This window comes from Argopecten irradians, chromosome 4 (genome assembly GCF_041381155.1).
Source record: "Argopecten irradians isolate NY chromosome 4, Ai_NY, whole genome shotgun sequence".
Lineage (NCBI taxonomy): Eukaryota > Metazoa > Mollusca > Bivalvia > Pectinida > Pectinidae > Argopecten > Argopecten irradians.
In genome coordinates this window covers 49,964,479-49,975,416 of record NC_091137.1, presented here as the reverse complement: position 1 = coordinate 49,975,416, position 10,938 = coordinate 49,964,479, and the positions used below count along the sequence as shown (strand labels likewise).

The window sequence follows — 10,938 nt, the reverse complement described above, 5'->3', positions numbered from 1 at the left end:
ACCTACTTTACAAAGATAAGAATTTGTTGTTAAGATGTGGTGTGAAATTCTGTATTGTAGCCACTGCAATTTAGTATTATGAGTAATTCGAAATGGAGTATTATAGATCTTTTTCCATGTCTCCTGGTCATAATCAAATAATTCACCCCATTTACTCTGGCCAGTAATATTCGTTTCATTTTGAATAAGAATTTTATAGAAATCTTGAGATCCACGAGTCCTTTTCAGAATTATTTCCAAATGTAATGGTGTTGATGGAAAAATAACTTGTGTATTACTATTAGGAAAAGGGTGTATATTAAGGTAGTTTTTAATGTTCAAGATTAATCCATGATATTCGAGAAAATTACAAATTCTACCATGAATTTTACAAAATTCGTTAAAAGAGAAGAATGATTCATTAGTGTTATCTTTAATCAAATCCTGTATATACATTATTCCTTTATTAAAAAGTCTTTGATAAAAAATAGTTTTGTTCCCTAATTTTATATTTTCATTATACCATATAGGTGATTTTAACACATTGAATTTATACTTATTAGATTTAAACAATTTACTTCTTAAATTATACCAAGCTTTCAGAACATCAGTCCAAAAGACATTTTTTATCCTTTTCATGATTAAGTTTAAATAATCACTACCACAATTGGCTAATAGATTAAAATTAACTTTAGTTTTCAGAATAGTACACCACTTACATTCTGATCTATAGATTCTCCTTATCCAACTTATTTTAAGTGCATCAATATATGCCCGTAGGTTAATCATTTTCAAGCCACCCTCTAGATATCCTCTTGTAATAATTTCCCTCTTGATTTTATCGCAGTTGCTATTCCACAAAAAATTAAAAAGAACTGAGTTCAATTGTTTGATAAACTTATCGTCAGGATTTGGTAAAGAGATAAAAAGATGATTCAATTGTGAAATAAGGAGTGATTTAATTAGTGTGATTTTACCAAGAGGTGTGAGACTTCTTTTACTCCATCCCTTAATTAAACTCTTAATTTTAACTAGCTTTTTATCATAATTCAGTTTCGGAATTTTGTGCAGGTCTACATGAAAATCAATGCCAAGAAGTGTAAAGGTATTGACGCCCCATTTTAAGTGTAAGTCAGGAAGAAGTGTATCTGCGCTATATTTTTTACTACCTATCCAGATTACCTGAGTTTTACCCATATTAACTTTCAGTCCTGAAATTTTTGCATACAGGTTTAGCTCGTTAACTGCGGATTTCAAAGATCTCTCTGATCCATCAAGTATCAATGACGTATCATCAGCATATTGTAAATTTAATATATGACAATTATCTATGTTTATACCTACAATTTTTTTATCATTTCTTATACGAATTGCTAAAATTTCAGCACAAATAATAAAGAGATATGGTGCAATTGGGTCACCTTGGCGACAGCCCCGCCTTAACTTAAAAAAGGAAGAAAGGTTTCCCCCTTGATTAACTGCTGAAGATGCATTGCTGTGAAAGATTCTTATCCATTTTCTAATATCTATTCCAAAATTAAAATATTTTAATGATTCATCAATAAATTCCCATGAAACAGAGTCAAAAGCTTTTTCAAAATCTATAGTTAGTAACATTCCTGGTATATCATTTACCTCAGCATAATTCATGATATCATATATAAGTCTAGTATTTTCCCCTAAATAACGTCCTGATATGAAACCGGTTTGATCAGAATTAATAATTTTACTCAAAACTTCTTTAATTCTATTAGCTATTGACCCAGAAGCAATTTTATATACAGTATTTAAGAGTGAGATTGGTCGCCAGTTTTGAATGAAATATCTTGATTTATTTGCTTTTGGAATACAAGTAATGATGCCTTGACACTGAGTAACTGATAATTGTCCATGTAAAAAACCATAATTAATTGATCTAACAACAAAAATACCTAACTGTTTCCAAAAACATTTAAAAAATTCAGGTGTATAACCATCAGAGCCTGGACTCTTGCCATTTTTCATTTTTTTCAGTGTAGCTGAAGCTTCCTTAAAGGTTAGAAATCCTTCAAGACTTGAAGATTCTATATTATCTAATTTTTGTACATCAAAATCTTTTAAAAAATCTTTAAATTCACCTTTTCTATATTCTCGTCCTCAGAGTATAAATGTTTGTAAAATTTTTCAACTTCACTCAAAATTTCGACTTGATTTGTTATAATTTCACCATTGTTTGTTTGAAGTTTGGGAATTATTTTGGATGTAAAGTTTCTGTTTTCAAGATTAAGAAAGTAATTTGTTGGTTTTTCTCCCTCTTCAATCCATAATGCTTTTGCCCTTATCATGCTTCCTTTTATTTTTTTCAATCTTATCTCCTGAAGTTCATTCTTCTTATGAATGTATTCTTCACAATCTACCATATTGTTATCTTCCAATGACTGAATTTCAATTTTAAGATTATTTTCTCTCAGATTATTTTGTTTTTTTTTATGAGATGAATAGGAAATGGATCTGCCCCTGATTTCCATTAATAGTGTTTCCAAAAATAGTTGATCATTTATCATAAATTGCAAATCTTCATTCAGAATGTTAGAAATATTATTAATATTATATACGGGTAGACAATATTGAGATTTGATCGAATGAATTGTTTCATTAACTATATTCAAAAAATCTTGATCATGTAACAAAGAGTTATTAAACTTCCAAAGTCCTTTTCCTTTTTTGAAATCATTAAATTTTAATAAGATTTTTGGAAATGAATGGTCAGATCTATAACCAGATTCAATTGAAGTTTCTAGTACACTTGACAGTAAATTTTGTGACACAAGGAAAAAATCTAATCTTGATTGCTTTAAAGGATTGTGCTTCCGCCAGGTGTATCGTCTTACCTCTAAATGTTGTTGTCGAAACACATCAGTCAGATTTAGGTTTTCTATTAACTCAAGGACCTTTTCACGAGCTTTTGGGTTGTTAATGTTTTTATAACTTTTATCATAATCTAGTTTTGGGTCAAGAACAAGGTTAAAGTCTCCACAAATGACATACTTATCGTTAACAAACTCATTAATAGTTTCTTCAATCAGATTGAAAAATGTTGGAGTATCAGAATTTGGACCATAAATTGTTATCAAAGTAATTTTCTCACCTTCAATTTCTAAGTCTAAAGCTAAAAAGTTACCTGTATTATCTTTCTTCTGTTTGAGAACTTTGAAATCAAAATTATTATTAATTAAGATAGCGGTGCCTCTCGAGTTAGATTTAAAAGAGTTAAAAAAACATTTGTAACCCCATTCATTACAGATAAAGTCCTCATTTTCCGCAGTAAAATGGGTATCCTGTAAACAGTATATACTATATTTTTTTTCCTTCAGGTATGTAAAAAAGTCTTTGCGCTTAAATTTATCAGATAAACCATGACAGTTACACGTTAATATGCTAATACCTTCCATTACCTTTTTGTTTGTAAGATACCACGCAGTATTCTAATAAAACAACATATTCGTAAACTTTTTGAAATGCTTCCCATAACGTATGGTCGATCGTAATAGTACACACTATCAAAAGAATAGGAAAGAAGAAAGTGAAAATGGGGAGAAAGAAGGAGTAAAATCATAATGAATGGTCAGTAGAGACCATTGCCTACCAGGCAAGTCATCACCGCTTGTAAAATCTCCAAAACGAAAATGGAAAAAACACCACAACACTATCAATCAGACGCTTGAACTAGCTGACATATAAACGGATTCACGTAAAGCTTCTATATGATACAGACGTTATACTAAAAAACGAAAAGACTTCGGTATCAATATCCGGCCATTAATAATAATGATAAAAACAGAGTACAGAATGTTATTGTACCGCCATATAAAAATAATCGTGTTCTGTCATTTTCATAGCACATTGTTTCATAACATAAAATACAATTAACTCGATTCGATATTATAGATTAATGACCTGAGACAATAAATTCAAGTGGAAGAAAAGCATAATTATATATACATATGTATAACACATTATTCTAAGCTTATGTACATGCATAAATGTAATAATGTTCTGATAATTCTTACATTGGTCTGGTTACATTTACACATCGGATCATTTTGATGCAGTAATAGTATTAATTTTTTTTATTCATTAACTAAATTTATGCATGCAATATTCAACTTATATTTGAAAAAAAAACCATATAGTTTCATACACGTAGTGCCGGCTACAAGTTTTGTTATTTATTAAATCTCTGCACCAATTTTCTGCTTCAGATTATTTCATACACCTGTATACATACAATATAACCACATGTTTACATACTAAATATATACATGGACCATAAGCATAATCAAAGTTTTGTACATATTATATTGATAGTGACTTATATTTAGTAAACCTTCGCAGCTAAATAGAAGACGAAAAAGTTCTTTGAATGAATTTACAGTTCGTGTATCGTCAAGTACATGTATACTCACGTAAGATGAGTGTTTGAGTCCTTTATCACTCACACTAATTCTTGTTGCCCGAACGCGAAACAAAGTTCCCGTCGTCTAATAGGTACTCGTCCGTTAGAACCGTGTTCATCGAGATCCTGCGTATAGTCTCTTTTCCTTTAAGTTTCGCGAAAAGTTTACCATCTACAGACCAAGTATTTTCCACACAGTCTAGGTCGTATGCACGTTTAAGGATTCTCTGGTTTTCCTGTGTTAGGTCCTCGAAAATATATATCTTCTTTCCTTTCAGTTTTCTTCGCGCCTTCAGAACTTCGAACTTTTTTATCCTTCTTGTGAACTTACATATTGTGGATTGTGGGCCAAGTCTGTGTGCAATGTCTATATCTGTGGATTCAATATCCACATTCAGATAATCTCTGAAGAATTTCGCACACTTGTCTATGCAGGCTTCTGCAGTCTCATTTCGGTCGTTCGGCAGGCCGACGATTCGCACGGAATTTTTTCTTCCTTGCTGTTCCAATGAGTTGTCTTTTAATGTGAGCTGCACAATTCTTTCAACAGATAGTTCCACACTATTTTCAAGCTGTTCGATTGTGTCTCGAAGTTTGTCGTTTTCTGTCTCGAGTTTTGTATATTTTAGGTAACATTCAAGTATGCGTTGAACCATTTCTCTATTTTCCTCTCTTATTTCTTCTCTTAGTTTGTTCATTTGGAACACTAAATCGTCCTTAGTCATGAGAGTGGCCAAAGTCTGATAAATATGTTCCAATTTCTCATCAGCAGAACCTGATAGACTGAGAGTCGATTGTCGCCGCTCCGTACCTGTTTTCGACTTGTTGTTTTGTCCAGCATTCGTTTTCTTGTGACTCGACATGTTCAGTTTGGAGACGTATAAGTTTTACACAGAGTTCAAATACACGTGCAGAATATGAATAAAGTATAAATGTACGTACACGTAATTACTGCCTGGTGGCGATGGTCTCTACAAGAGGTGTTCAGTGAAGCATGGAGAACTCAGGTAGATATCACAACAATCTTTTCCAAATATTGAAAAAGATATATACTTTTTCTTGAATCTGTATGATCACATTTTACTATGGGTGTCCAACAGTCTTGATGCTACAGTCTTTTCGTAGAAATAATCCGTCTTATTAGGAAAGTAGCCACATTTTCTACGGAGAACAAACACCAGACTGAACACTTCTTGACCTTGACCGGAAGCTGGGGGGGGTAATCATCGATCACCCTTGGAAAGTTTGGGGAATTGTAATTAATCATTTTGATATTAAAGGGAGATAATCGTCAACTATTCCGGTAATCATCGACCACCTTGGTTAGTTTGGGGAATGGTAATCAATCACTTTTGATCTTAAAGGGAGATAATCGTCAAACTATTTTTGGCTATGTAATAAGTAATGATGTCGTGTATATTTTCTATCAAAAGCATGTTTACAATTATTGCACTTATTTTTGCTACAAAATGTTTTAATATACATATATGTACAATATATATCTGCAAGTTGAACACATGGGAATAACGCTTTCTTCTACATGTTAATTAATTCAGAACATCAGGGATATTGTGGTATTTTGATATCTCCACATATATTCTTAATTGAAATTAATTGACATTAATATGATGAGAGATTCTTTAAAGTCATTTGCAAACAAGACATTTTGTTTACCACAAGTTATCTGTATTACTTGTATCACATCTGATCACAAATTAGTCGACAGATAACAACATCAGATTGGATAAGGAATTACATGTATTCTATTTTGCACCGTCTCCGTTCAATTTGCATTTAGATGTTTGTTTCCATATTTCAGACCAGTCAATGGATAAACGTAAAGCACACTAGCACTATTGCATCACAAACTGTTATTTAGACAGAAGACAAATATCATAATAGAGCTATATCATCAGTGTACGATGCAGGTAAGTACACTTAAAATAATGATGGCGTTTTATCACCAGTTTCCTTGGCTTTATTGGATTTTATGCGATCTTGATTTAGGAATCCTAAAACCAATTGCATGTCCTGGAAAGCTTTATGTAAATAACAATTGGGTTAAGAAGAATACTTTATAGTAAACTTGAGGTAAGATTATCACCTACACAGACTTCTCGTAGCCATCCATCTTCCTAGCTAGCTATCAGTCATAATCGCATTCCAGGAGTTATAGTTTCCTGGTAAAGCTCTAAGCGTTAATTCCTAGGAAATGCACACAGGGAAACAGGGATTTCCATATCTATGTGAGGCAATTAGCTTCTGCAGGAATGGACATCTGCTGTTACTAATTTATTAGGAGCTCATGTTTTTGGACCTTTAAGAAACGAGAAGAAGCTAGACATTTTGACGGTTGATCTGTCCGGACTGTTTTCACACGTCCAGGAAGCGTTTCCTCTCTGTCACGTAATGTTTGGCTGACCGATCCCACGGTATCCTCTCCGTCAACACCTATAATATAGAATACTAGTAAATAATCAAATAATAAAAAAAAAAAAATAAAAAAAATGACATTTACATATTGAAACATGGTTTTTGACGAAAGTCATTATTCAAAATGTATTCATAGATTTGATACAATCATTTTTCTTTAAAACAAAACCAACTCATACAAAGACTTTTTGATGGTTGGGATGTAAGCGTCTTTGAGGGGAAGAAAATCTGAGTGTCCTGAGAAAATTGCAACGTAAACTGCATGCGACTTTAAGCATTTTCTTTTAGAAAATGGCTTTTGTTTTCACAACCATAACCAGGAGAAAAAACAAAGCACTTGTCCTTGATTGACGTTGGCAAAGGTCTTAATACGTGTAAAAATTCGATTCAATCGACAAAACCTTTCATGAACCAGGCTGATATTAAAGAGTCAAAACCCTGGGACCGTCTTGTAAAAAAAATGACTTGGTTTGGTAACCAAATACCCGATTTTGAAGAAGAGCAGTATTGTATAGCGAAAAGACGATATGGTCGTTTCAATTTTCACATTGAACAAATAGGACGATCAACCCGCTAGATTTATTGTGATCTTCGGCTGCATGCTTCAGTTGAAACAGCACTATAAAAAAGTCGGCAACAGTTCCAACTTATACAAGAAGTGACACAACACTAACATACACTCGCATTCTCCCAGGTACACACGGACCTCGTGCAGCAGTATACACGACAAGAACACACCGGCATACATAGCGGAGGCCGTCTACTAGATACATTGACCATAGCTGTTATTAGGAACGTATTAATAAATCAAAACAAACAAAGCAAAAGTGTGGACCTTCGGTATGGGCCATGGCGTGGGAAACTTGATTCGTTGTTGGACAGCCATCATTACGACAAGTTTGGTCTGTCTGATCAGTCGAACATGGTTGATATGACGCTATCCACTCCAGAGTGATGTCTAGCAACCGCTCACGCTGTCGTCCCGCTAGTACGTTCCTGGAGCTTCAATAAGGGATGTCGTACTCGATGGTCCAGTCACAGCTGTAGAAGTATGAACCGGTCCTTTGAGTATCTTACAGGTATTAATACCAGCCCGGATAGCATGATGTATTAATGCTGAATTAAAGGTTTGCATATTGTACAAACAAATAATGGTCCATTCAGTCATACATAAAATGGAAAATCTGGATGCATGGGAACGGGCATTGTTCTACAACCCCTGTATCAAAAGATATGTCTTTCAACCATCACCCACTGCCAATCAATCATTGGGGGCAACTTTTGAGCAGACCGGATAAATGACTTCGATTTAGTGACTGATCTATTAGATGTGTTGTGTTTTTGAATATCAAGATTCTTTACAAATGATTATTTTTGTAGCTTACTTTTTTTCCTTGAGTGTGTGTAGATAAACATCCATTGTTTAGATAGTCCAGAAATGTATTTGTCATTCATGAGTAGATAAAATGTTGTGGAATTGGAATGATATAATAGGTGTCAAGTCATAAAAATAAAAGTAACTATCTTTTATATCAATCTGTTAAAAAAACATCCGTTCAATAGAATATCTGACAATATCCCATAAGGAGGTCAGACATCCAAATGACCTTTATACCGACGTGTACTTTCTGAGCAAATGCAGTTTTTCACCTTACAAGCATCTATTGAAAACGTCTTTTCCGCCGCCCTAGTAATTACAAGTATACAATTAGCTTTGTTAGTGCACTTCGGGCGAGATGAACACTTCATTACACGGAAAAATAATTCTGGACTCAACTTTTTTCAAAACTATTTACGTGGCCCAGGTCATATGATTCCTTCTGGTAGTGTCCGATACTTTGGATTAAGCCATGTTTTCCAAACTAGCTCATTTAGATTGGACGCCGATACCCACTAATGGGCAATGAAAATCTCCAGATCCTCATGTATGCAACGTGGAGTGTAGAATAAAGGAGTCTGTATTTTCAGTAAAATGTTCAGTAGGTTGAGCTTTCGCTGCAATTGGTTGTTGAAATGTCATAATTCCACCTCCATTTAGGGAGCAGTGGAGAATTATATGTTAGAGCTTAATGTTCTGTTGTATGTCATCAGTTCACCTTGTTTCAAGTGTGTTGTGTGGTGTTGAAATGGAATTTTGTTGAACGACCGCTTGTTGAAATGTTCGACCATTAATTTAAGTGTAAATCTTGACGAAACTGCATTTTTCTACACAGACCTGTGAGGAATTTGTCAAAAAGTCGCGATCGTCTGAAAATAATATTCATATGTAGAAGAACAGGCAAAATACATATTCCTGTCGAGTGGCCCGACCAGGAATCGAACCCGGCTCTAGCGACTGAGCCAAAGAAGCATGCTCCATTAGCTGAGTGAGAGAGACCGTATTTGACACTATGTACAAGTCACACCGACCCGCTCCTTTTACACTACTCCCCCTGTTTTTCTTGAGATTTCCTAAATCTCAACCCGAGACTCTTTAACCACCTACCATGGGTTATTTAGTTGGGTGCCAATGTAGAAGAACAGGGAAAATGCACATTCCTGTCGAGTGCCCCGACCAGGAATCGAACCCGGGTCTCCGGCGTGGAAATCTTTGGCTCAGTCGGTAGAGCCGTAGAAGCATGCTCCGTCAGCTGAGTGAGAGAGACCGTATTTAACACTATTTACAAGTCACACCGACCCGCTCCTTTTACACATAAACGAATAACTATCGGGTCTAACCAGTCAAACCGTATAAGCGAAAACGACCCCAATACTAATCCCGAATGCTGAAGTATATTGTTGCCAGAGAATTAGATACAATGTACTTATGCCACTGATTTTTTTCTTTGAATTATTAATATACATGTATTCTAAAAAACTTTAACCGCTTTAAATATATTCGAACGAATCAATGATATCATATAAAATTTACATCGATGGCCTAAGATGAGGTAACAACACCAAACAAATGCAAGAGTACTTGCGTAATCTATGTACTATCTAAATCTCTGGTAACAGTGAAGATTCATTTCGCTCTTTAGTCATCTGATGCAGTGATAGTCAGCTAATCCGCTAAATTAAAACCTGTCTATATTAATAGTTTCTCCTAATACATATTAGGCAAAAAAAAGTAAGAATAAAAAATAAAGCCTAATTATATCGGCAGGTTTAGCGGACTAATAGTGAACTACATGTTGCGCGTGATACTTGGTAACAAGGTTGAATGACTTAAGTGCCTGGCCAGGTTCGATCAACTCTTTCAGCGGATGTTATTTATCAGAGTTATGGCCCTTTAATTTACTGCAAATGTCATTTTTCTGTAGTTTCTGTGTAATAACAAACAAATGTTAAAACTAATATTGTTAAAACTTGGTAACAAAGTTAAATGCCTTAAGGGCTTAGCCAAGTTCGATTGCCACTTTTGGCAGATCTTAATTAGCAGAGTTATATTGCCCTTTGATTTAATAAAAAAGGTCATTTTCTGCCACTTCCGTACAATAACTGTAATAAATATTAACCGATTTTCTTCAAACTTGGTAACAAATTTAAATGTCTTACTTCAGTTTATTTTTTCATGTTTCAACCAAGGTTGAACCTAACCTCAATAGTGTTTACCTACAATATTTCCTGAAAGCGGGGGATGGAAATTACACGAATTTGCTTGTTACGTCTTTATTTCATTCTGTGTCAGAACTCCTCGATCAAACCCAAACATAGTGTTAATTACTTTTTACGTCTTTGTTTCATTCTGTGTCAGAACTCCTCGATCAAACCCAAACATAGTGTTAATTACTTTTTACGTCTTTGTTTCATTCTTTGTCAGAACTACTAGATCAGACCCAAACATAGTGTAAATTACTTTTTACTTCTTTGTTTCATTCTGTGTCAGAACTCCTAGATCAGACCCAAACATAGTGTAAATTACTTTTTACTTCTTTGTTTCATTCTGTGTCAGAACTCTTAGATCAGACCCAAACATAGTGTAAATTACTTTTTACTTCTTTGTTTCATTCTGTGTCAGAACTCTTAGATCAGACCCAAACATAGTGTAAATTACTTTTTACTTCATCGTTTCATTCTGTGTCAGAACTCTTAGATCAGCCCAAACATAG

General features: G+C 34.1%; 1 protein-coding gene across 1 annotated transcript; it reads right to left on the bottom strand.

Moving 5' to 3' along the window:
* Positions 1-4,458: 4,458 nt before the first annotated feature.
* LOC138322341 (uncharacterized) lies at positions 4,459-5,277 on the bottom strand. The gene has a single exon (XM_069266379.1). The coding sequence runs from the start codon at positions 5,275-5,277 to the stop codon at positions 4,459-4,461; it is 819 nt and encodes a 272-aa protein (XP_069122480.1).
* Positions 5,278-10,938: the final 5,661 nt, after the last annotated feature.

Excerpts from the sequence above, each read along its gene's own strand:
- LOC138322341 (XM_069266379.1), bottom strand. The coding sequence starts at position 5,277 with ATGTCGAGTCACAAGAAAACGAATGCTGGACAAAACAACAAGTCGAAA.